Source organism: Zeus faber, assembly GCF_960531495.2.
Source record: "Zeus faber genome assembly, chromosome: 12".
Classification (NCBI taxonomy): Eukaryota; Metazoa; Chordata; class Actinopteri; order Zeiformes; family Zeidae; genus Zeus; species Zeus faber.
In genome coordinates, this window is record NC_137196.1 from 7,749,949 (window position 1) to 7,774,980 (window position 25,032).

The following is a 25,032-nucleotide window of genomic DNA, read 5'->3' on the forward strand; positions in this document are numbered from 1 at the left end:
TCACACCAACTGAATCAAAGGAATGAGGAGTGGGTGAAAAAAGGAATTCATCTTTTTACTGGGTGACAAAACAGTCAAACCTTTCATTAATAGTTTATATGGCCACATGAAACAAACATTAAGCACCACTTTAAGCAATTATGGGGTAAGGTAAATGGACGTAAAGATTATATATGTGTGTGTGTATATATATATATATATACATACATACACATACATATACAGGTACTCCTCACTTAATGACCTACCTGTTAAACGACCATTCACTCACAACCAGCTCTCTGACCAGTCTGTATTGTACGCTGCGTACAATATCGTGGCATGCGCAGCGTCTCAGCGTCAAGCATCTCATCGCGCATCACCCTTATATACTATATACACTATATACACTATATATACTAGACACTATATATACTTTAGACACTATATACACTATATACACTCTGTATATCTCATCACATCACCGTTCTCAGTCTCGTTCCCGCAGTCTGTCAGTATTCACTACACTAGCATAACACGGGCCCTCGCTTATCAACCAATTCAATTAATGACCTGGTCCGAAGAACGGAACTCGATCGTTAAGTGAGGAGTACCTGCATATAAAATTACTGAAAGGGCCTCTGAGAACAACAATCTGACTACAGGCGGCATGTGTACATACCATTGCGAGTCACTACCGAACAATGGAGGCTGTTCAAACCATTTCTTTGAAGAACATAGCTGATGATAGTCAAGTCAACAGTCAATGAAAAGGTGACAAATCTTCCAGCGACTATGAAAGAAGTGCGGGAATGCACACTCTTTTGTACGTATGTATAACACAAAAACAGTTAAATAAATCCATTACAAAATAAATACACACAATAATGAATGAATAGTAACAAAAGTCCAATAACAGTTTTAAATCTATTTTGAGGGCAAGAATGGACCCACACAGCAACATCTTTGTGCATTACAAAATAACCTCTACTAGGGCTGAGTAGCCTTATTACTACCCCCTGGCAGTTTACACCAGAGCTGAATCTGTCCTCAGTGGACCGTTTTCTGGTGGGACTTCAAGCTGGAGCGCTGGGTGAAGCACTTGCCGCACAAGGCGCACTGATAGGGCTTCTCCCCGCTGTGGACGACGGCGTGTCGGATGAGGTTGCACTGCTTGGTGAAGCTCCGGCCACACTGCAGGCAGCTGAAGGGCTTCTCGCCTGTGTGGCTCCTCAGGTGCTCCTTGAGCTGGCTGAAGCGCATGAAGCTCTTGCCGCAGTACGTGCAGCCAAACCGCTTCTCCCCGATGCCGGTCCGCCACGGTGTCCGCATCCGCCGCACCAGGCCGAAGGCGGTGCGCCCAAATCCCGAGTTGGCCGGGCCGGGCGAGGTCAGGCCCTGGTGGACGTCTGCCGTGGCTGCCCCATATTGTTGCTGAGTCAAGCCGCTACTATCAGAGGAGTTCAAAGTGTTAAATGAGTCAATGTGTGTTAATCGCTCTTCTGGTAAAAGCGGCGCTTGTCTCTTGAAACCGAAGTTCCTGGCGCGCTTCTTCACCCGCGCCGTGCTGATGGAAGCGGAATGTGGCTTCGCCACCGAGTGGACGGGGGGTCCTGTGTCATCCGTTGCGGCGGCGGGACTCACCGGCGAGCTGCTCGGACAACCGAACAACCCCGGACCCGACTCGTACTGCTGTGCGGAGTACGAGAAGTGGGCATCGCCGGCGGCCACCCCCGGGTCGGACAGCCACAGCTGCCTCTCGGCCTCCTCAGCGAAGAAGGCGTGATCAGCGGCGATGGGGGCGCCTGCCTTCTCCTGCTCATCCTCGGTCTCCTGCTTCACAACGAGGTGAGCGCGATAATCATGGTTTTCGCTCGCTGGCTGCTCTGGGAACGAGGAGTAGACGTCCGTGGAGGGGAGGAGGCACCCAGAGACGGCTTGGTCCTCAGAGTGGAAGCGCTCCACTTCAACCTGGACGGGCTGTTGGTCCACGGGGACGGGTGGCTCCCTATCTCCAGGGGCTGAAAGACCCGACAACAGAAAAGATCACAGATATTACCAATGTAGAATGCTTCAACAGAGTAGTTGTGTCTGTAAGTGGGTGCCAGAGTCAGTGGGTGCCTGTATCCCTTTGCGTTGAACTCACACGGCTCCACCCGTAGGTTGGTCTTCCACGTGCCCTCCTCGGCTGTCTCCTCCTTGATCGGTATCACTTGAGCCACGCCAGCAGACTGAGGCTCCGTATCTACACACTGGAAACCGGAACAAAAATTTGACTTAGTCATATAAAACATACTGGGCGCGTGTTAAACACCCTGCAGGTAGCAAAGGCTACTGTATATCCTAACTGAGCGAAAAGGCCCAACGCGGTCTTCACAGTGTTTCTCATTAGAGGATACCCCTGCAGTAACCTGAGGTATACCTGTGGGGCTCCGCTGTGCTCTGCTGTCTTCTCTCTGGCCCAAGAAACCGCGCTTGCCACTTTGTTCAGAACCACCTTGACTGATGGAGAACCTCTGTCGGCAACTGGGGTATAAATACCTGAAGAAAAAAAAAAAACCCTTTTAAAAATGTATTTAAAAACACTACTGCATACGCACAGGATTAAAATGGCATAACTTGGATGCTATAGCCCATATCATCCAAGTTATCCCTTTGAAATTCACTCTCGTCTTTAGTGCTATAGTGAATTATGCTATAGTGACTGAAACCTATAGTGCTATAAGGAATTATGCTATACAGTAGTGACTATAGCCTATAGTGAATTAGGATATAGTGACTATAGTGTATAGTGACTACTGAATATTGCTATAGTGAATTAGGATATAGTGACTATAGTGTATAGTGACTATAGTGCTATAGTGAATTAGGATATAGTGACTATAGTGTATAGTGACTATAGTGCTAAAGTGAATTAGGATATAGTGACTATAGTGTATAGTGACTATAGTGCTAAAGTGAATTAGGATATAGTGACTATAGTCTGTAGTTAATTAGTCTATAGTGCTATAGTAAATTAGGATATAGTGACTAGACCATATAGTGAATCAGGATATAGTGACTAGACCATATAGTGAATTAGGATATAGTGACTAGACCATATAGTGAATCAGGATATAGTGACTATAGTATATAGTTAATTAGTCTATAGTTAATTAGGATATAGTGACTAGACCATATAGTGAATTAGGATATAGTGACTAGACCATATAGTGAATCAGGATATAGTGACTATAGTATATAGTTAATTGGTCTATAGTTAATTAGGATATAGTGACTAGACCATATAGTGAATTAGGATATAGTGACTATAGTATATAGTGCCAAAGTAAATTAGGATATAGTGACTATAGTCTATGGGGAATTGGGATATAGTGACTATAGCCTATAGTGCTGTAGTGAAATATGCTATAGTAAATGAGGCTGTAGCACTATATTATGGTGCACTATACTATAGCACTACAAGCTATAGAAGTATACTATAGTACTATAATGCATTGGGCTATAGCGATAAAGCACTACAACATCGCACGACAGCCTATAGTGCTATGGTATTAGTTATAGTAGTAATGAGGCTAAGACTGTAGCCCGCAGTGCTCCACCTTTTCTTTTTGCGCGCATCCTCGTCCTCCTGAGCTCTGCCTCCATCAGCTCACACTTCTTCTTCAGGGAGTAAATGTCCCGCTGGCTCTGGGTGATTTCCAAGCGCAAAACCGCACAACTGTCGTCGACCCGTCTGTTTATCTCGGCCAGGGCAGCCTTGGCTAGGATCTCCATGATGGACACCAGCTGAGTCTGGAAGCTGCCGTTCTCCATCTTGCTCCGAGTGTATATATCTATCCCTGGAAGTGAAGAATTGAATAAATAATAACTTGTCCAAGACGAACTCTCAAGCTTGATATTTATAGAAGCTGCCAAACGGGAGTTGGTCGAGTGGTTGTTCGGAGTCATACGCGGTACAAAGCACCCTCACCGACCCCGTCTGACCGGTGACGTCACAACAAAGACCAAAAAGCTCGTAATACGTGCGCAACGCAATTTCTGATGATTTTTCCTAAATGCACAAAATAAAATTAAAAATCATGCATTTATTTATTTGTTTATGAATGTATTTAATATTTGTTATTATTTTGGATTTTTTTTTTTTTTTGTGTCGTGTCTCATATCTTGTGTAGTTTCTTTTCTATAAAAGACCATTCCCAAGATATGGAAATGTTGTCCAATGCACAGCTCTTGAGCACAAATAGGAAAACAAAACAGATCATAAGGTTTACTTTTCTACAAATGAAAGTGACTTCAAGTAAAAGTGAAGCGGTTAAACAGAGAAGTTCTAAAAAACAGACCAACTGTTTTGAGTGGAACTCTGGAAACCTGCGGATTACAATTTAAATGTATTATCTCTGTTTCTGTGTGTTTCAAGTGGCCTAATTATTTTTAAATGTCGTATTTCATTGTTTGTTGACGCAGCTTGGTATTTTCTAACCCTGAATACAAAACAAAAATACTCAATGCAAATGACCCTGTTGATGGGATTACCTGCAACCCTGAAACAGATAAGATATTTAGAGATTATCTTTAGACATTTGATTAAATATTTTCAGGGAAAAATAAGCACAAATGTTTGCTAAATGAGTTCTGGTTTACCGTGTTACTGTGACTGCTTTTTGTATTATCATTATTATTTTTCACATGGCACAAAAATGCAACCACATTTTAATTTGAAATAACAATTTAAAATGAATCCTCATTTCAAAAACCAAGAACATATTTCAACATATAACACCCACAGATCAAATTTAACAAAACCAATTGTACCACTAACAAGGGAAGTGTAATAAGCATTCTTCCTTTATCCTTTATTTGGATCTCCATTACTGTAGCTTCCACAACATGGTCCCAAGCAGGATCTGTTTCTAGTTTTTTGGGGACCCTAATCAAAATGTTGTTTGGGGGCCCCTATTTTGTGAAACCAAAGTAGGGGATTCCAAACCCTCTAAGGTGGTTCGCGGGCATGCATTTAACATTTAAATGCATCAATCTAGGGTACTTTAAAAGGAAAAGAGGATCCGTGGAAAAACTCTTAAATTATTTTTTTTCTCTCAAATTCAAATCAAACGTCTGAAGTTGACGCCAGGAATTTAAACTTACAGAGAATGTTAATAAATGGGAAACACTGGAGCTCCCCCACATCAAAAAACTCCTGAAAACTGACAGGGGTTTACCCAATCTGCATAAAACATCTCCCAAATGAGCATAAATGAGAGAGATGCAGCATTTTCCTTAAAATGTTTATTTTAAATGTTAGGAACAAATTTGTTAAGGGATTTAAATGAAGGCAAACATTGCAACTGATCAATACTAAACATATAAAAATAACCAATAAAGATTAACCACATTTAATGATAAAAAAAACTAAAGTTTTCACAAATAGATTCAAGATTCAAGATTTTTATTCGTCACTTACATATACATACTTTCATACATATATGCAGTGAAATGTAATAAACACAAACAAATACACAACAATAAAAAGAAAATTAAAACAATCCAAGGTTCCGAAACTGCAAAAACCTCAATAACATGTATGTGAGACTCATACATTTTTGTTTTTGTAACTTTTTAAAAGAAAATCTACTTTTGGTGTTTCTGATATGATGGGGAGCATTCTCCAGGGAAAAGCAGCTCTATAGCTTTTCCACAGAATATGTGGTGTATTATTCCAAATAACATTTAGCATCAATAACAGTAGAACAGATTCAGAACACTCAAACAACAAAGAACAATTTAGCCTCCACAGTTAGATGATGATAATCGTTTATGCATCTCACACACATAAGCACGGAAAGAACAATGAAGAGTTAATCTGGCTGCTCTGTTCTGTGCAATTTGAAGTTTTTTGAGGTATTTCTCAACTTAACTTGGCCACATCACTGGGAAGTACTCCAGATGTGACAGAACAAGTGACTGGATGGAACATATGCAGAGCAGTTCTTTGAAATTGCAATTATGCCTGAAGTCAGAGGTGATATTTTTAGGATGCAAAATGCCCATTTATCAATAACATTTTGCATCCTGGAGAGAGAGAAAAACAAACAAACAAAAGAAAGAAAAGCAGTGACAGTTGATAAGGGAAACAGATCCAGCGTTGCAGATAGACAGGTCTGATTTCCCCGTTCAGTCGACTGAGGCGGTAATAATGTGGGAGAAAGAGAGAGAAAAAACACAAGGGCGAGCAGAGCAGAGACAACTCAGGAAGTCAACAGGGGAAGTATAGTGGTTTCTTGCGTCATCATTCTTATGCTGCTACTTGTGTGTGCCGGTTGCACTATGAAGGTAGGAGCATTCTGAATTTGTTTGTTAAAAAAACATATTTATAATTCTCTCCGTTTTTATTTCCACCCCTGAGACTCGCAGCTAGGATTTGCAAGGGAGGCCGCGCTGGAGTGGAGGCAGGTGTCACAGAGCTGGAGATGGAGACCGCAGCACTCTTTGTGACTCTTCTGCTCTGTCGTCTCGCAGCATCGGGGACGCAAGCACAGATCGCACTCAACTTCCGCCATAGTCGAATGGGCCAAAATGGCTGTGACAGGCTGACGCAGAGAGGCAGGCGAGGCAGGGCAGGGCGCGGAGGAGAGGTGTATCGTCCGTAAATACTTGAGTCCACAGTTGAGGATTTAAGCACAACAAGAACAGTACATGAATGGATTGATCTGCTGCGACACTCCACAGCCGAATAGGAGAACTAGAGAGTCAAGGGTGTGGCCTGATAAACGAAAATCAAACGAGAGCATCGGGGAGGAAGTGGGGGGACGCAAGCTTTCCGCAACAGCTCGTGTGACTAGACAAACTGCTGCCACCATTTCTGCTTTGACTTCACAGGTTGGGAGACCCTTGACGACATATCCGAACGCCGCTCGACACTCTCAACCACGACTGTAGCCGAGTTCAATGCAACACAACGCAGTGAAGTCACTGCGACGTGCCCAGCGTCAGATTCACACTAAACGAGCCGTCAGCGAACACATCCAGCGAGGTACAAAGCAGCGATGTGGAGAGTGCGGAAAAGGGGGGCCAACCTAGAAAAGGTGTTTGGATGCGATTTGTTGGAGCACCTGTCCACCTCCTGCCAAGAGAGTAAGTCTAAGACCCTTCTGTCCTATTATGTTCTATTCTATCCTAAACGAAACATTACATTGGTGACCACGGTTTGCCGTCCTCCACAGTCCCCCAGGTGCTGCGGAGCTGCAGCGAGTTTGTGGAGGAGCATGGGATCGTGGACGGCATCTACAGGCTGTCAGGAGTGTCGTCCAACACACAGAAACTGAGGTTGGTTTGCGTGTGTATATTTTAAATCGCACGGTCGACATTCCCCCATTTGGACATTTCGTGTCGTTTGCCCCCAAACCAGGAGCGAGTTTGACATTGACGGAAGTCCAGATCTCAACAAGGACCTGTACCTGCAGGACATCCATTGCGTCAGCTCCCTCTGCAAGGCCTACTTCAGGGAGCTGCCCAACCCTCTGCTGACTTACCAGCTCTACGACAAGTTTGCTGTGGGTAGCTCCAATTGAATATGTATTTAAAAAAAAAAGAGAATCTGGCAGATACACATATGTAATAGACGTTATTTCAATATCCGGTTCAACGAAGCTAAAGTCAAGAAACCAAAACTGTCAAGCTCTGCTTCCGTAGGAAGCCGTGGCCATCCAGCTGGAGGATGAGAGGTTGGTGAAGATCAGAGATGTGCTGAAGGAGCTGCCGCCCCTCCATTACAGGTAGACACATTTATCATCAACCGTCCATGCTCCAACTGCACACACATACAGTATGTTAATAAGGACCAAAAACCCAATTAAAAAAACATTGAATTATCAAATAAATGCATCGAAGAAAAAAGGCAAAGAAAGATGCCTAATGAGAACAACAGGAAAATAACAGCTAAAACACTGAATTGCTTAACTTCGCTTTGACAAAGAGGACGTATACATATAAGTTTTGGACCCACCAGTTGAGAACCACTTATCTTGACCATATTTATCTATCTGTGAAATAACTTGGATTTTTTTTTTAGCTTATTTCGTTGCTTGTATAAGCATCATTGCAAGTTCTTCTTTCCCTTGGAATTGTACACATTGGCTCACCCACTTACAGTATATAGGCATTTTGAAAGGATTCTGCTGTCTAGGTTTTTTTTGTTTGTTTGTTTTCAAAATTTAGCCAAAGCCAAACTCCATGGTTCTCATCAAACTTCTAACATTTCATTCACTTTATTTGACTTAAGGTAGAACCCTGTTTTTGCACCTTTTTCAACCTATTCATCCATCCTTTAATCCACCTATTTAGAAGCCTGGTGAAACTTTTCGAATCTAAAACACATTTTCAGGAGGGACGTGTACATTTTATTCCTCATTTTTCTTTCGTCCTTAAGAAAACTAGATTTTTGCAGAATGAATGCCACTATTTGTTTAATGTCCCTGCTCCCCCTCAGGACTCTGGAGTTCCTGATGCATCACTTGGTCAGAATGGCTTCACACTCCTCTAAGACCAACATGCACGCCCGCAACCTGGCCATCGTATGGGCCCCTAATCTGCTCAGGTTGGCAGTTTTCATCATAGCCATCGCCGACTGCTGACTTTTTATCAATTAATCGGTCAAATATCTATTCGATTAATTTTTTGGCGTGAAGGTCCAAAGACATTGAGGCGTCCGGGTTCAATGGCACAGCCGCCTTCATGGAGGTCAGGGTCCAGTCCATCGTGGTCGAGTTCATCCTCACACATGTCCCTCAGCTATTCCCCGAGCAAGGTAAGGCCCTGGAGCTCAACACACCCTCACACACAAATACATACAAAATACATACTAATTTTTGTGATCCAGGTATACCGCTGGAGAGACGGAAGTCTTTGCCTTCGCCATCACCAATGAGCGGACAGGAGGATCCATTTTCCCGGGCTGTTCCTCCCATGGTTCTGGCCAGCTTTGGGAACATCAGCCCCGGAGATGGCCCCCTTCCTATAAGACCCTACCATGCTATTATAGAAGGCACTGATAAGTACGTAGAGCAATCCATATATCTATTTTTCTATTTGAAAAAATGACTTTCTATTAATAGGCAACTTGGTTGCTGTGTTGTCTGAAGCACATGTGATTATATGTTGATGGTACATTGTACTATCGAGCAACCACTTAATTTAAGGACTAATAAGATAAATCTCCTATGTGTGAAATGGCCCTTTAGGAGGAAGGGATCGCTCAAGGGCAGGAAGTGGATATCCATCTTCAACATAGGAGGGCGGTTCCACGACCCACGCCGGAGAAACAAGCACTCGCACAAAGGTATGTAGAAAATCACCCGTGCATAACTCCCAGTCCCATCCAAATCAGCTTATTATTGAAAAAGGCTAAAAAATTGTCTCTGAAATCCAAGCATTGGAAGGCGGTTGCTTGGAAAGCATAATTTTCGCTTGAATATTTTTATTTCTTCCAGAGAAGGATAGACCTGCTCTGAGACCGGCAAGGAGTATGGACTCACTCAGCAGTCCATCCTATCCAAACCAAGGTATTGTGCTTCATAAATCTAGTCTCCATTACAACGTCTGGAGGTGTGATTAAAATGAAATATTATCTACTATTATCAATATTATTACCTATTATATCATTAAACTGAACACTCATTTAAAATGAATACATTTTCAAAGGCAGTATTATAATAACCATAGGATGGATAAGAATCTATGCTTAGCTTATGTTGACAATTGTAGATTTTCTTATTGTTTGAGTTGAATTAATTCCTTAAATTTATAGTATATTATTAGATTTATACTTTTAATGTTGACTGACCTTCTGAAAACAAATTATGTCCATTTGAGCAAAGTCCACTCCCAATCATATCTTTCAGGTTCGAGGCCACGCTCCCAACGCACTCAAGCACCCACCATGTCTCCCTTGGTCATTTCCAACTCTGGGGCCACCAGCGAGTCGGGCCCCAATTTTAACGCCGCGGGAAGCAGCGGGTACGCCGTGACGTACCGCAGGGGGACGGGGGTGGTGAGCGGCGGCGCGGGCACCCAGGGCACGTACAGCTCACTGGACACAGAAAGGGTGGGAGTCACTGGCAACCAGGTCCAGGAGACCCACCAGACCCGGTCCCCAGGACTCTCCACTAAGCAGGGCCGGCGGGCGGCCATGCACATCACAGGGCCACACTTGGTCACGGTGCCCCTGCACATCACCTCCAACCTGGCACTGGGGGTCCTGCAGGGGGGTGGAGGGGACCGGGTCATCCACTGTGGCAGGGGCCAAGACGGGCGAGACAAGGAGATGATGGGGAAGGAGGGAGTAGAGACGGAGGAGCGAAAGCACGGAAGAAAGGCTGTAGAATCCAAGGCAGGTCGAGGCGCAGGGGGCAGGGCCGCCACCGCAGAGGCTGTGAAAAAGGACGAGAACACCGTAGAAAATGATGGGAAAGAAGTGGCAGCAATAGGCGATGAAGGGGTGATGGAAGAGGAGAGGAAGGCAGAAGAGGAGCAGGTTGAGGGCGTGGTGACAGAGGAGGAAGAAGAAGAGGAGGAGAAAACAGATTGCATGGCGATGCGACAAGAAGTGAGAGGTCAAGGCCAGGGTGGTGAGCAGGGTGCCAAATCCCCGAACTCCAGCATGGAAGAGGATGGCTCTGATGGATATATAAGTAAGAAAATAACCTTTATTTTGAAATGTGATGACCAATTCTGACTCTTTTAAGAAGCCACAAATCACTCACTCTTTTTTATGTTTTGGTATAATTAACTATTTGCCACATCTATTTTCTGAGAGCTGCAAACACCACCCTTTCACGTTCTTTATTTTACAGAAATGAAGGGCACTCCAGAAGACGATATATCAGAAATAAAAATAACCGGAGACAACGGTGTATCCGAAGTGTCTGATATCCTCAACTCCACAGAGCTGGAGGGAGATGACCAGGAGTTATCGGGATACGTCCAGGATAACTTTGAATTCCTGGACCATATGGACAGCAGCATCCCAAACCAGGTGTGTGCTTATATGCCTGGGTTGTAAGTTGTAATAAAATGGTCCCTCCTAGTGCTCTCCTTTGGCTTATATATGTGAGCCAGAGCCAAGATTATGGAATGCTCTCAATAACCATATTTGACTGAAAAAAACAAACATTTTTGAACTTTTAACCATACATTGGCTGGATAAGTGCTCACGCAAACTTCAGGGTGAAATTCCCTTTCCATAAATGGATAAAGTTTGAACTTTGCGCTTATTGTTTATTAATACAGGTTTGGGTCATTTTTGTCTCTTTACTACCGGGTTTCCCACTTTCCCTTCAGATGAACGAGTTCTCTGTGGAGCCACCCTGTCACGAAGACATCGAGTATGAGGCAATGGGGGGAGGTTTTCCGCAAGAACCCACTGAGACTCGACCTCTTCAGAGCACGCTGAGACACTCCCAGCCAGGCATGGAAATGTTCCCTCTGAACCAGAACCAGAACCACAGCAGGCCGGTATCGCACAGGCCACTGAGTGCCGATGTGCATGGGCGACACATTAAATCCCTCAGTCTGCCGTACGTTGCCAGGTCTTTCCAACCTGCTCAGTCTTCCTCTGAAGAGGAGGTTGTAAACGATGAAGACACTGAGGATTACAGTGAAAACGACAGTAATGACGAAGATGAGTCCCTGTTCTACAAAAGCCTTCCGTCTAGCTATATGTTCCAAAACCTGACTTGGTCTGGTCCAGTCGGTGACGTGGAAGATGACTCACCTCTGTCTCCACGGAGAGGTGAGCGAATTGAAAGTGCTGGAGTTGAAAGAGAGCCTGCTGACCAATCGCAGAGCTCGGACGACGGAGAGCCCAAACAGTTGGAGGGCGAACTTTCAGGCATCTGGGAGCAGGATGTAGAAACACGTGAAGAGTGGCTGGAAAATAAGCACCCAATGAACAAAGAAGAGGAAGACAAAAATAACCTGGAAGAAAATACAGAAGAAAAAAATATGCAAAGGTAAGGTCAAACATACCCATTGAGGCAGAACTGCAAAACCGAAAGTGATTTTCCATTCCCCTGAATTACCAAACAACACCTGTAAATGTTAGAAAATGTAAAGCAAATACATAAAGCAAATATTAATATTCGAATTGAAAAGTATTGTCAACCAATTGCCCTCTGACCAAGTATCATTGTTGTCATTAATTTTTTGTGAAGCATGCTGAAACATCTAATGTTACCGTGTCAATCCTCAATCTACAGCACTGAGACTATGACTGATACCAGCATGACAGATGTGAACCAAGCTCCAGGCAAAAAAGACCACTCCAGGGGTTCAGAGCCGGCAGCAGCTTGTGATTTTCCACTGGTAATAAATGGGCACAATATCGGTACAGGCACTGAGGAGATGGCAGAGGTCAAAACTGAGGAGGAAGAGGTTGAGATTCCACACAGTGATACAGAAAGCTGCGAAGGTCTCTCTGGGAACCTTCATGGTGAAACGGGTTCAGATGTTGTGAACGCAACTTGTGCCACACAGCGGGACATATGTGATGTGTATCCAGAGGTTTCCCTGGAATGCTCTGACAACCCAAAAGAGCAAATAGATATGTGCTCTAGTGAGGGCAGGGAGCCAGACAGGAACGAGGGGTGTGAGGAAAAACAAGTAGAAGAAATTGGAGACGTTACACCTGAAAAAGAAGTGGAAGAGGAAAAAACAGGTGTCTCTCCAGAAGGAGAAGAGCTCAAGGGAGACAGTGAAGAAACACTGGATGAAGATAGGGAGGGGACAGTAGAGGAGGACAGAGCAAAGCCGGACAATGGAAACCTTGAGATTGAAGGCGAAATGTTCCCAGAGTGTGAAGACTTTCCCCATGGAAATATAGAATACGAAGAACTTGACAACGCTGAACGGGAGGATGAGTACGATAGCGCCCAGGAGGATAGAGTGATGACCGCAGGACTATCCAGGCATGAAACGGAAGAGGATTGGACTGGATTAGACGACAAAGAGGCAGAGGTTGATGGGATTCTCACGGGAGACATTAACATTGCAAGAGAGATCGGAGAGCTAGATGGTGAGACTGCCATCCCCGAAGAGCCGAGAGCAATGGCCTGGGATGGACTGAGGGTAGAGAAAATCGAGGAGATCGGGGAGAAAGACAGCGAGACTGCGATCCTCGAAAAACTGAGGTCAACGGCTGAGCAAGCCAACTATGACCCAAAGACCCAGCAAGATTTTCCAGAAGAGAACAAATTTGCTGCTGGGAACAGCAAAGGGGACGTCAAGGTCCTTGGCATCAAGGAAGAAGAGAAGTGCGAAGAAGAGGAAAGGGGGCATTCAGAAGAGCCGGAAAAAGGTAAAAAAGAGGAGAAGAGCGCCATGGAGCGACCTCAACCACTGGCGAGAACAGTCTGCAACGATTCCAACATCAGTCCCACCATCTCATTGAAGAGGGAGAAGGAGAGTGAGGTGCCCGGCACCAAATGGGAATCTGAGACAGGGTTCGGAAGCGCGCTGGTGATTTCCAAGCAACCGCCTTCCAAGGTTTACCACGTTAAATCGGTGCCCGTCGTGCCGCCGAAGCCGCAGCACTGCAGACTGACTGTGCTGGGATTTCGGCAACAGCAGCAGCAGAGGAAGGTTGCAGACAGAGAGAGGGAATGCCCGTCTAGCATCGCTGCAGAGAGGAATATGGACCAGAATGAGGAGACAGAGGCAGGGGCGGAGGGCGAGAAGGCAGGGAAGAAAGAGACGAGGGCGCCCAAGTCAGGGGAGCGGAGACTGGATTGGGACGAAGGCGGGACAAGAGACACTCATGCCAAGAACAGTCCCCATAGCATGTGTTTCGATGAAGCGGTTGCCATTGCAACCCTGAGGCGGGGGAGGGAAAGAGAGAGCAATAAACAAACAAAGAGAGAAGAAGGATCAGGGGTATAAGTAATTGTGAAGGGTCGCAAAGTCCTTTTTTTTTTTTCCTTCTGAGAGATGAGACTATTTTTTGTTTTTCAAATTGTAGCCAATAAGTATTTTTATATTCTCGTTTTTTATAACCTCAATTAAAAGTTAAAATTCCCACTATATGCTGAGAATTAAAGGTGTGATGTGTTGGTTTTTTTGAATGCGGGGCAAGGCAACTTAATCTTGCCTTGAGCTCCTTGAAGGAGCTAACGTAATCAAACTACATTATCTAGTAATGGCAAAACTTAATTATATTAGCTATATTATCCAACAATAAAGATAAATTAAGTTATATTGGATATATTATCTAATAATATAGCTAAATCATGTAATATCTGCTATATTATATAACAACACAGCTAAATTAGTTGCCATGTTGTCTAATAATATAGCTAAAATAAGTTGTATTGGATATATCACCTATTATAATAATATAGCTTAATCCAGTTAGTCCATATATATATATTTATAAATAAACTGGATTTAGCTTTATTATTATTATTATTATTGGTGATATATCCAATACAACTTATTTTAGCTTCATTACTAGGCAACATAGCAACTCATTTAGCTTTGTTATTAAATAATATAGTGTGTGTGTGTGTGTGTGTCTAAATTAGTTGCTATGTTGTCTAATAATAAAGCTAAAATAAGTTGTGTAGTTGTGTGTGTGTGTGTACATATATATATATATATACACACACACACATACATATACACACTATATTATGTAATAATAGAGCTAAATTAGTTGCTATGTTGTCTAATAATAAAGCTAAAATAAGTTATATTGGATATGCCACCTATAATAATAATAATAATAATAATAATAAAGCTAAATCAAGTTAGATCAGCTACATTATCTTATAATATAGCTAAAGTTATATTGGCTCTATATTACCTAATGGTATAACTGTGAAACTAAACTATCCCTTGGAAGCTAAAATAATAATAATAATAATAATAATAATAATATCGGTTGGAATAAATAATGTTTTGTTGGTTATACGTTTGCCAAATCACAACCCTGGTATCTTCAAATAAAATGCACTTGCAAACGATCCTATTTATTTTTATTTTTTCCCCCTTCGCGTTTATTACGGACAGTACGGTAGTCTGCTCCGCTGCCATTTCCGTCCTTCACATTCGACGTCAACGCTGAGCCAGATGTCCCCAAAATAAAGCGAACGCGCTGCTTCGAGGGATCGCCAAACGCCGCCCGAGCAGGGGTCTCGCAGTTTAACGGGGTTGTTGGGTTTTTTTCTCTTTGGTTCGACGACCATGTCTTTCCCGCCGTCGTTTAGCTTGCAAATCGCGGCGATAATGGACGTCCTGGCGAAGGCGGCGGTGGCCGAAATAGCCAAGCTGGTGGAGGACGAGGCGGTGGTGCTCCGGCTGGAGGTGTGCCGGAGGGAAGGGGAGATCCAGGAGCTGAATAGGAGTCTGAGGAAGATGGAGGCTGAACTCTGTCGAGCCAGAGAAGCAGCAGCCAAAGCCGGAAAAGACAATCAGCCGCAGGGGATGATGGGTATTCACGGCTGTTATGCAGGTAAGGGAGTTACCGCAGGTAATGTTCAGGCAGTGGTGTGAAGTACAGTAGTAATGGAGGGTTCGACTCTTTGTTGGAGATTTGTTTCATGGCGAGTGACTCGGTAAAAAGAGTCGTTCGGTTTTCCGACTCTAAAGTTTGGTGTAATGCACGATGAGCGAGGGGTGACTTCCGGTGGATGGGAAGGATGGACGAGTCGTGACAGTCGGTTGGGCTCTTTTTAGGACGCGGAATTCTCCCAAAAAAAACCCCAAAAAACCCCATATGGAATTCTGTCAAAACGATCGATCCAGGCGGAAGAATGCAAAGTAAGGAACTAAAAAAATATTTTAGCCTCATTAAATGACCTCTCTACCCTTTGTTGATTAATAACCTCTCAAAATTACTTGTTTGTGAATCACAAACAGTAATTCACTTCTGTCAAAAAATGTAAGTGCAAATCCGTCACGTTCAACATGAATTGGACCAAACGCATTTTTAACTTACTCGGTAATTCTTTTCAGATTGTGATTTGAAGATTCTCTCGCTCACCAACTCCCGAAATTAAAATTCAAGGCGCTTGTTTTGGACTGACTGCCGACTCATTTAAAAGATGAGTTTGTCCAGAACTAATCGCCCCGGGTCTTGCATCGCTAGTACTAGAGGAGCATCCACCATGCGCATTTCACAAGGCTTCAGCCTACAGCTTTCAGTGAATGGCGGGTGTCAGTTGTGTTTCTTTTTTTTCTTCTTTCATTACAGCTGACCCAGAGGATAAAGAATCACATGCGCACGCAATGCATTTCCAATCAAAGACTGTCAATGCACTCTATCATGGGGGAAGCCCTTCGGATGAACGCAAGGACCTGGGGTTCGGGAGGCAGTCTAGGCCAGCAGAGAAGTGCTCCAACGCTGGGATGTCCACGGTTGTGTCCGTGAACCACGAAGAGAAAAAAGGACCTGGTTGGTCCCCGGGACACAACACGTCAGAGCGTCCTGCACATGCGATGCAGCCCTTTTTCTCTCACTCCAAGCGATATCCCGTCAAGAACAATCCAGAAAGGTCATGCAGTTCTGCTACGACCGTGGCAGCTTCTCATGACTCACTGATGAGCGCGCTGATAAAGGAAGAGCCCCAAATAGAAGCAGTTTGCGCAGGAATTGTAACGCCGGAGTCCATCTCTGCAGAGCAGGACTTGCATCTGCCACAGCTCACTGTCCATGATGGCGACCCCACACAGCCAGGACCGCTACAGTCAGGACCCTCACAGATAGACCTCCACACGTGGAGATCCACCGAAGCCAACCTCCCCACGAGGAACACCCTCAGGGCTAAGAAAATGGCCATCCTCTGGAAAGGCAGTCAAAAGCTGTCCAAATCCAAAGCGAGTCACAGTCAGCATGCTCACGGGGCATCGAAACCGTTCAAATGCCAGGAGTGTGGCAAGTCTTTCACTCAGAAGACCCGACTGAAGACCCATCAGAGCGTGCACACGGGCGAGCGTCCCTTCAGCTGTCAGATCTGTGGCAAGCTGTTTGCGCGGCAGGACAACTGCCTGAGACACATGCGCTTCCACAGCGGACTCAAGCCCTACTGCTGTGAAATGTGTGGCAAGACCTTCACGGTGCAGAGCAACCTCAAAATACACCAAGAGATTCACCTGAGAGCAGCGTGGTAGTGCTGCAAAGACTTTGTCATTTTATACGTTTCTTATGGAATATGCACTGCTAAAGCCGGCTTTACACTGAATCCGAAGAAGGATCTGACTGTTGGACCCTCCCTTCCGCTGGTCGTCGTAGTGCATGTGTCTGGATTTGTTAATCCATTTATATAAAAAGAGATTCATTGATACTGAATCTGGTGAACTCCATTGTTAATCTTCGAAATGTTGCAAGAGTGGAAAATTTTAAATAAATTGACCCTCGTTCGGATGGGGAAATTTCACACATACTCTAAAGCATTTCACATGTGGAATTAGACTCTCAATATAAATTGATAGACTTACAGCCAGCCGTTGTCGTTTGTCAGATTCAGTGTAAGAAGCCATTCTTACCATTGAGCCTAAGAAGCCATTGCTTTGTTTAGCTTTTATATTGCTTAATGCACTGCTCTTGTATTTTTAAATTTTCTTTGAGTAACCACTTCTATAAATAAGGTAATTATTGTGATCCAAAGCCATTTGCCTTTGATAAATAAATTGTCCTAGTGGGGTTTTTTCGCTCATATGAAATTGTTGGTTTTGAGGTTTTAAATCACGATCAATAATAATAATAGTAAAGTTTCTCAATAGTAAACTGTTCAGTGAGGTTGTGCTGTTAAGGGTTATACATGATGTGGACCAACATTTTAAAAACATTTGGAAAAATTGCTAACCTATCCTCAATGAAAAGTGTGAAATATCTGGAAATAAAGGTTTGGCGTAAAATAATTGCACTCCATTTGTTCTGTAAACATTACTGTCTAGGAGGAGGTGGGAGCCCTCCCTTCTAAAAGATGTTGATTCGAGAGCCAAGCCGTATCTTGGCAGATTTTGGGCCTTTCTCCCTCGATTGGGCCCTGATTGTTTTCAAAACATTTTATGGCATTTGCATCTTAAAAGGCTGGAAATGATGGACAAGAAAGGTCGAGAAACTGATTTGTCTGTGTGCCGTTGACTATTACGCAATTGACGATTCATTATATTATTTAATGAAAGCAGCAAGAGTGATTGATGACCAGGGGAGAGATGGTAAGATGGACATGGTGAGGTTGTTCGACTGCCCCAGAAAGTGAGGTCTTCTGCTGGACCGAATGAGTTTAGGTTGAATCAGGTGTTTCTTCTTTTATTAATTTTTTTTAAATATATATATATATATATATATATATATACACACACACACACATAATATATATTCTTCCGTTTTCTTCCATGTGTGATGTTTCTGCATTTCTGATCATTGAGATCCCTCATCTTGTCTTTGATCTTTTTGATTTCAATTGCTTTCAATCACAGTAATCCCACTATCTAAAGCCATGGCATCTAAAAAAATATCGACTGTGCATTGAACAATATTTTTGAATGAAACGATAATATCTCTCCACAGATGCCAAGAGTGCGATCAATGACTGTGAAGAAAAACTGGAAGAGGCGCGCACTGACAAGGACCAAAGTATCTTATCCACCACACCTGAGGTCCAGATGAAGGCTGAACCGGGGGTGGTGGAGAGGCCAGAGACAAGAGCCGTCCCTCAACAGCTCGAAGGAGAACTCTGCTCGTTCGAGAGGGACAACCAGACAACCATACCCGGCTCAGACTCCACACACACTGACGGCCACGCCACTGGACTTGGCAGTTCAGATTATTTAGGATTCAGGGCAAATGCCCTGGCATGTCTGACTGACCCCCCACCAGATGATGGACAGGCTCCTCTGTGTGGCGGCTCCGGCTTGCTGCAGCAAAGCCCGGTCAGCCGCGAACTATTGGGATACAGTTTCTATCGCTACGCCTACAACTCGATGCGACGGAGGACTACGAAGAGGTTGCCGTTCAAGAGAGGCTTCCCCTGTCCGTACTGTGGGAAGGTCTTCAACCGTACCGCGCACCTCGAAAGGCACAAAATGATCCACACCGGCGAGAAGCCCTACCACTGTGAGATATGTGGGAGACGCTTCAATCAGAAGAGCAGCGTCAAGGAACACATGAAGACTCATAGGAAATGTAAGTTTCCCGGGCGGAAAAGATCCGGCCATTCCATCCCCACGATTCGGGCGTGGCAATTACCTTGTTGTTCACAGTCAATTTACACCCTCAGATTTTTGCCTTGCCCGATCTCCACCCCCTCCCTCCACAGGGAGCTCGGAGCACATTTGTGGAGACTTCTTTGTAGCTAGAACAACACTGTACTATACTGTGTACCAACACTGCCCTTTGATAGGAGTTTGGGGCCTGTCCACTGTTAGAAGGTCCCAGCTGTGGCACTCCTTGAGGTCACGCTGAACAGAGAAGGTCCTTGTGGTTTGACTAGAGTAGAGAGAGAGAATGGGGGGCATTGGGACCTCTATACAGAGCTCTATACAAAAACCTCTATTTCTTTGAAAGACAACAACAAGTGACACAAATAAGTACACAAAAAGTGAAAAGGAACCGTTAAATAATCCATCCAGAAGCATAATAAAGGGTTTGGCTGGAACCCTATATACAATCAGTGGGTCTGAATTGAACATTTTGGTCAGTTTATTTTATATAATCTTCCAATGTTGTTTTGGATGTTTAATCACTAGACCTATGTTTTGTGTATTACTAGGTGTTCAGATATTACCTCCCGAGATGCACATTGCCGACCAGCCCCAGGATTCCAAGGAGAGCGCTTGTAACAGCATTGGTCCGGTTGTAAAACAGAGCCAGAGCGAAGTTCACGATGGCTTTGCCAAAGACGAGGGCAACCTGGCTAAAGTCATGCAGGTGAAATCCGAGCCTGTGGAGGAAGTTGTAGAACCAGCTTTCAATGCCGCCTATCTGACAGGAAGTGGGGCGACCAGGGAAGCGGCGCAGGACGCTGATGGAGAAATCAGGTCTTTTGAGAGGGGCAGCGAACCGTGGCTGTTCGGACTCCACGAGCAAAACGACCCCTTGATGAGTAACCCCGAAAACCCGGGCGTCTCGGGGCAGAACGCACCGCCCGTTCCCGGGCTCCGACTTTTCATTCCGACGCGCACGGAGACGTTGTGTGGCTCCCGGCTCCCGCCGTACAGCTCCCCTGGCGCTCTGGTGGAGGGAGCGGCCTCCTCAGACCTCCACGGGATGCCGTGGCACTCGCCCAGTCACCCGTGGGCGAGGAGGAATGGCTCCTCCCCGCAGGCGCTCCAAAGACCAAAGAAATGTTTCGTCTGCTCGTACTGCGGCAAAATCTTCGAGCGCGGCGGGCACCTGGAGAGGCACCTGCGCATCCATACGGGCGAGAAGCCATACGGCTGCCACATTTGCGGCCGTTGCTTCAATCAGAAGAGCAGCCTGAAGGGCCACATGAATACGCACAGAAATGGTGAGGTCATAGATTTAAATGAGAAAATATTTACACTACTAATACCTAACACCCTACTAATGTAGCAACCCTCTGGAATGCAGCACAGCAAGCTTTAAACAAATGCAGGTTTTTTTCCACTGCCACAAGGCTTTTGCAATGGTTCCAAATGTGTTTCCATTACAGAAAGGAAGTTTTTATGTATATTGTTGCTGAATAGTTACACAAATAAGTGTATCTACAGGCCTCAATAACCATTTGGTAAGGATTTCTCCTCTGAACAAATGCGAAACCCATACGCCATTTAGCAATTTTAACCATGAAAATGTGAAATGACTGCACAACTTAGTAAAGTTTTCCCATGAATACCTATATGACTGAAGGCGCTTCTAGTCAGTCAGACAATAATAGCGCTATGCGGGGCACTAGCACCGCCACATGGTTCAAACCACACATTTGGCTCAATGTCTTAACATAAGATATAGCTCTTTAAACTCTGCAGAAGACTCTCATTAAATATAAAATGTAATTTCTTTTCAATTTTGTTTTGCGTTAAAGGGCAGAGCTTTGAAATGCTGGAGTCGTATCACCCACTGGGCAAGATCCACGAAGGCCAGCCCTCGGTGGGCCTGGAGACCCCCGAGTCGGGCCGGTCAACGTTGGAGAAACAGCTCTCCGGCTCCGTGTTCAACGGCGTGCTTGGCGAACAAACGATTATAGTGAAAGTGGAGACAGTGGATAATTTTCAACTTCCGGAGCAGTCGTGAGAGGCAGCCCATCTAAGACCCCCTCTAGAGACCAGATCGTCGCTGAGAAGAGTAGTAAGGTACTTTTCCACTTCCCGGGATCCAATCTGATCCTGCACCCTGGAGAGACCCCAGAGCTTGCGGGAGCGTTGGCAGTTTAGTAGCATTACTTTTACAGTGAAGTACGTGGTAAGAGCTTCACTCAGATAGAGCCAGAATATCATATCTTAGACTATTTAGGCAAGTGGGCGAGAAGGCTCTCTTCCTCTTTTTTCGGACTTAAATGGGGTTCCTGTTAATGGGGGAGAAAGAAATGCACAACATTTTCCACAGCAGACCGGTCCAAACTATTGTTCACTCAACTTTGAGGACAGTTCCCCATTTGGTGGCGCTATAGCAACCGTATGGAACTTCAACAATATAGCCGTACATGCTGTGGTTTTGCAACTTTCACCAAATGTATGCCTATGTGTGAGAATCTTTGATACACTTGCCACCACTTTATCTTCTGTACTGGGCGTGTAGTACATCATTTGTGCTAGATTTCATGTCATTATCTTGAAATTCAGAATCCACTGCAATTGGCTATAGCCCTTTCAGCGGTTTCAGGCCAAATCCCTTTTAGAGCTGATCCCAAATGCTAAAAGAGATGACATAGTCGATTTGGCTGCTCTAACGGGAAGCCCCTATATGGCCATGTCTCCTTTTCTGTTGCACCAAAACGAAAGGAGAAGAGGAAGAAACGACAGCCGAGCGACACATCTAACAGAGCGGAGCAGAATGACTTTGAACCGACAAGCGGTGGATCATACTGTAAAATTAAATGTGCACCATGTGCTGCAAACCATGTTCAACTAGAGATGCCTTGTGTGCAATTGTGCCATATAAGGGGGAAAAAGGAAGTATGAACACGCGCCTGTTTAGGGGTTAACGCTGTAGCATAGCGCAGTGTGTGTCAAAGTCTGGTTCGTGACCTGCAGGTGGGTCGCAGGAGATTTGAATTGGATTGCCAAATCAAGCTGCAGAATTTCTTCCATAGTTTTGGGAGATTTCCTTCGCTTTCAAATCATATGAAGGAGCTCACATAAGCATGGAGTACATCGTATACCAACGTTATAGTCTAAAAAGGTGTAGGCTACATGCTGTTAATGTTGGTGAAACAGTACACCATTACTTTGACTATTTATAAGGGAAAAAAAAAAATTTGTGCAGTTGTTGGATACATTTCTATCACCAATAGAATAGAAAAATAGAAAACACTGGCATGGAGGTATGGTCTAAGTAAGTATGTAAACCTAAGCAAATGGTGTGACATGGATATTGATCATCCTTTTACTACATATATATATATATATATATATATATATATATATATATATATATATATATATATATATATATATATATATATATATATATATATATATATATATATATATTTATTTATTTTGTGTTTTGCTTTTTTTTTTATTGATTTTTGTTTTGGATCAAGAAATAAAGATTATCTTTTCATTCTTTTTGATTCTTGGAATACCTTTTCTTGGAGGAGATAAGTCCCCTTGTTGGGAAATAACATTGGATTGTATAAATCGCTCCTTTCCATTATAATAATGCTGTTTTGTGAGAAATTGGATTTTAATGCAGAATTTTCCAGAGGGTGCAGTCATTTCATCCTTTTCCAGTAGGTGGCGGTATAGACTTAGCCATTGTAGAGACATAACCTTGCAGCTTATATTATGGGATGTAAAATGGATCAGGAAGGATATGGTCTCCGAGCATTTCATATTTCAGAATCTGCTTTCTAAATGATCTTTTAAATTTTTTATAGGGACTGTTAAGGTTGTGCAATTAAATACACTAAATTGAAGTGGAAGTAAATAATGGATAATCTGTCATCTAAATATAGAATAAAGCACAGAGGGTGATAAAATACATTTAGCTGTCATGGCAGTAGTTCATTTATGCACAAGGTCGAAAGTATGAACCGACACAAGGTGCAGATTCATGATCATATCAGCAGGTTCAGATGAAGGCTGTAAAAAAAAAAAAAAAGCTATAGACTCACTTCTCCTTGGTCAAAACAAATACACGCAGAGATTGATGACGTTGTCAATGTGTGTGGAAAAACCTTTATCGTAACTTAATCACAAGCAACTGAAAATGGAGGAAAAAAGGTTTATGCTGGCGGACACAAGTCAGCCCATGCCAACCTAGGTCTCTGTTTTTACCTAAGTAGAAAGGTACACTATTATTATTTTTTACTCAGCAAACATTACAACTTGAAATAGAAACACATTGTTATGTGACGATTCAACTGAAAAGGTGATTTTATTTTTACTTATTTTGTGATTTGTGTTGAAAATGGTATTGCGGATTTGTTTTTCATTTGTAAAAAAACAATCCAAAAAATGTCTTTTTGCCCATACAAGCTTAACGCAACATAAATATTATTATTATTATAATTAAATAAAGAAGTTATTATTAAAGTTACATTATTATTATTAATAATATTATCTTATAAATGATTACATTAATTTTAAAATTTATAAGGATTATTAAGGGTTCCTATGCCTGTAATTGGTGTGAAATAATGGAGTATTATTATATTATAATTATTTTTTGATTTTTTTAAAGAAAATTATTATTATTATTATTATTATTATTAATAAATATAGCTGCAGGCAGTAATGCATGGGGTTCAGTTGAGTCGTGCTCAGTGCGTTTTACAGTTTCCCGGGTTCTCTGAAACGCGTATCAATTTTCCAAGTTTACTTGAAAGCAGCATGTACATGCATAGCGAACTCATTTAAGCAAAATGAATGATTACTAAATAACAAATAAAAAAACAATAGAAAAATAACAACCGTCTGCAAATTGTAACGCTGAATTCAAATTTGAATTTAAAGGAAACTTCCTGTTAACTCTACTACTGTAGATAGTAGTAGAGTAGTGTCACGCATACAATATCAAGAAATTCTGATGTTGCATTTCAAAATAAAAGCCGTCTAAAATGTTGATAATGATCTGTGTTACCTCTGATTTCAGATTGCTATAAAAAGGAAATACCCATTTCCACAGACAAATTCCACGTAAGAATGATAGTAGACCACCGCAGTATATCACTCATGCAATATCAACAGATTCCGATGTTCAATTTCAAGAATTTGGCAAAAACACTCAATTTGTTGTAAAATCATGACAGAAAAAAAAGGTATGGCTATGGTATTAACTTGAAATTCGAAGTTCTTGTAATTTAGAATTTTGGGAAAAACCTTCAAAAACCTTCTTGTCAAGAACCGTAAGCCCGACATTGGCCCCGCATTACAGACTCCACCTTTAAGGTAAGGCCTTTTGTACTGTCCGCATGGCACAAGTTTAGGGGCACAGTTCTATCCATGTTGCCATATATCCAGACCCACCCCAACCACTGGGACATAGAATAGAACGTCTCTTGGCCCACAGTGACCACTATAATAAACACTTTCAGTCTAAAGCACATTGCTGCATCCAGGTGGATCCAGAGAAGTGCAAGGTGTTACACATGTTTAGCTGGACATACTGTGCACGATGTCGCTTCTTTCCTTCATTCCTTGTCATTCAGTGAAACTCTGTCCATTGCACTATATTTGCCTTTGGAACTGAATTGATTTTCAGTGACAATAAAATACAGTTTCCATCCAAATTAATTCAATTTCATAATAGTACTGTTGCAATTTCGCCTACCACACCCCACTCAAGTGACGTTTTCAGGGACCTCCGAGACAGACAACAGGGTTGTAAACACACCCGTTTATTGGGCTGGTTGGAGTAAGTCCAGGAGCAGA

The 25,032-nt window shown here is 43.2% G+C and overlaps 3 protein-coding genes across 3 annotated transcripts; 2 read left to right on the forward strand and 1 right to left on the reverse strand.

Moving 5' to 3' along the window:
• Positions 1 to 134: 134 nt before the first annotated feature.
• LOC307238064 (uncharacterized protein) lies at positions 135 to 3,835 on the reverse strand. Its single transcript, XM_080010911.1, has 4 exons — positions 3,582 to 3,835; positions 2,402 to 2,520; positions 2,126 to 2,231; positions 135 to 2,000 (listed from the first exon to the last, which is right to left on the reverse strand). The coding sequence occupies exons 1-4, from the start codon at positions 3,793 to 3,795 to the stop codon at positions 1,030 to 1,032; spliced, it is 1,410 nt and encodes a 469-aa protein (XP_079867037.1). The 5' UTR covers positions 3,796 to 3,835; the 3' UTR covers positions 135 to 1,029.
• A 4,632-nt stretch (positions 3,836 to 8,467) lies between these two features.
• On the forward strand, positions 8,468 to 14,055 carry LOC307238309 (uncharacterized protein). The gene is made up of 9 exons (XM_080011241.1): positions 8,468 to 8,575; positions 8,667 to 8,785; positions 8,858 to 9,032; positions 9,219 to 9,316; positions 9,468 to 9,539; positions 9,879 to 10,667; positions 10,830 to 11,011; positions 11,317 to 11,987; positions 12,234 to 14,055. Exons 1-9 carry the CDS (start codon positions 8,484 to 8,486, stop codon positions 13,909 to 13,911), a joined length of 3,876 nt encoding a protein of 1,291 aa, XP_079867367.1. The 5' UTR covers positions 8,468 to 8,483; the 3' UTR covers positions 13,912 to 14,055.
• Positions 14,056 to 15,147: 1,092 nt separating this feature from the next.
• Positions 15,148 to 22,481, forward strand: LOC307238421 (uncharacterized protein). Its single transcript, XM_080011390.1, has 4 exons — positions 15,148 to 15,481; positions 18,545 to 19,159; positions 19,746 to 20,483; positions 21,021 to 22,481. The coding sequence occupies exons 1-4, from the start codon at positions 15,214 to 15,216 to the stop codon at positions 21,227 to 21,229; spliced, it is 1,830 nt and encodes a 609-aa protein (XP_079867516.1). The 5' UTR covers positions 15,148 to 15,213; the 3' UTR covers positions 21,230 to 22,481.
• The last annotated feature ends 2,551 nt before the right edge of the window (positions 22,482 to 25,032 follow it).

What these genes read in the sequence shown, in the direction of transcription:
- LOC307238064 (XM_080010911.1), bottom strand. Translation starts at nt 3,795, where the DNA reads ATGGAGAACGGCAGCTTCCAGACTCAGCTGGTGTCCATCATGGAGATC. An exon ending in GATGCGCGCAAAAAGAAAAG is followed by an intron (nt 2,521 to 3,581) that starts GTGGAGCACTGC and finishes TTTTTTCTTCAG; the next exon opens with GTATTTATACCCCAGTTGCC. An exon ending in AGCACAGCGGAGCCCCACAG is followed by an intron (nt 2,232 to 2,401) that starts GTATACCTCAGG and finishes TCCGGTTTCCAG; the next exon opens with TGTGTAGATACGGAGCCTCA.
- LOC307238309 (XM_080011241.1), top strand. Translation starts at nt 8,484, where the DNA reads ATGCATCACTTGGTCAGAATGGCTTCACACTCCTCTAAGACCAACATG. An exon ending in TGGCTCTGATGGATATATAA is followed by an intron (nt 10,668 to 10,829) that starts GTAAGAAAATAA and finishes TTTATTTTACAG; the next exon opens with AAATGAAGGGCACTCCAGAA. An exon ending in ACAGCAGCATCCCAAACCAG is followed by an intron (nt 11,012 to 11,316) that starts GTGTGTGCTTAT and finishes CTTTCCCTTCAG; the next exon opens with ATGAACGAGTTCTCTGTGGA.
- LOC307238421 (XM_080011390.1), top strand. Translation starts at nt 15,214, where the DNA reads ATGTCTTTCCCGCCGTCGTTTAGCTTGCAAATCGCGGCGATAATGGAC. An exon ending in CATGAAGACTCATAGGAAAT is followed by an intron (nt 19,160 to 19,745) that starts GTAAGTTTCCCG and finishes GTGTATTACTAG; the next exon opens with GTGTTCAGATATTACCTCCC. An exon ending in CATGAATACGCACAGAAATG is followed by an intron (nt 20,484 to 21,020) that starts GTGAGGTCATAG and finishes TTTGCGTTAAAG; the next exon opens with GGCAGAGCTTTGAAATGCTG.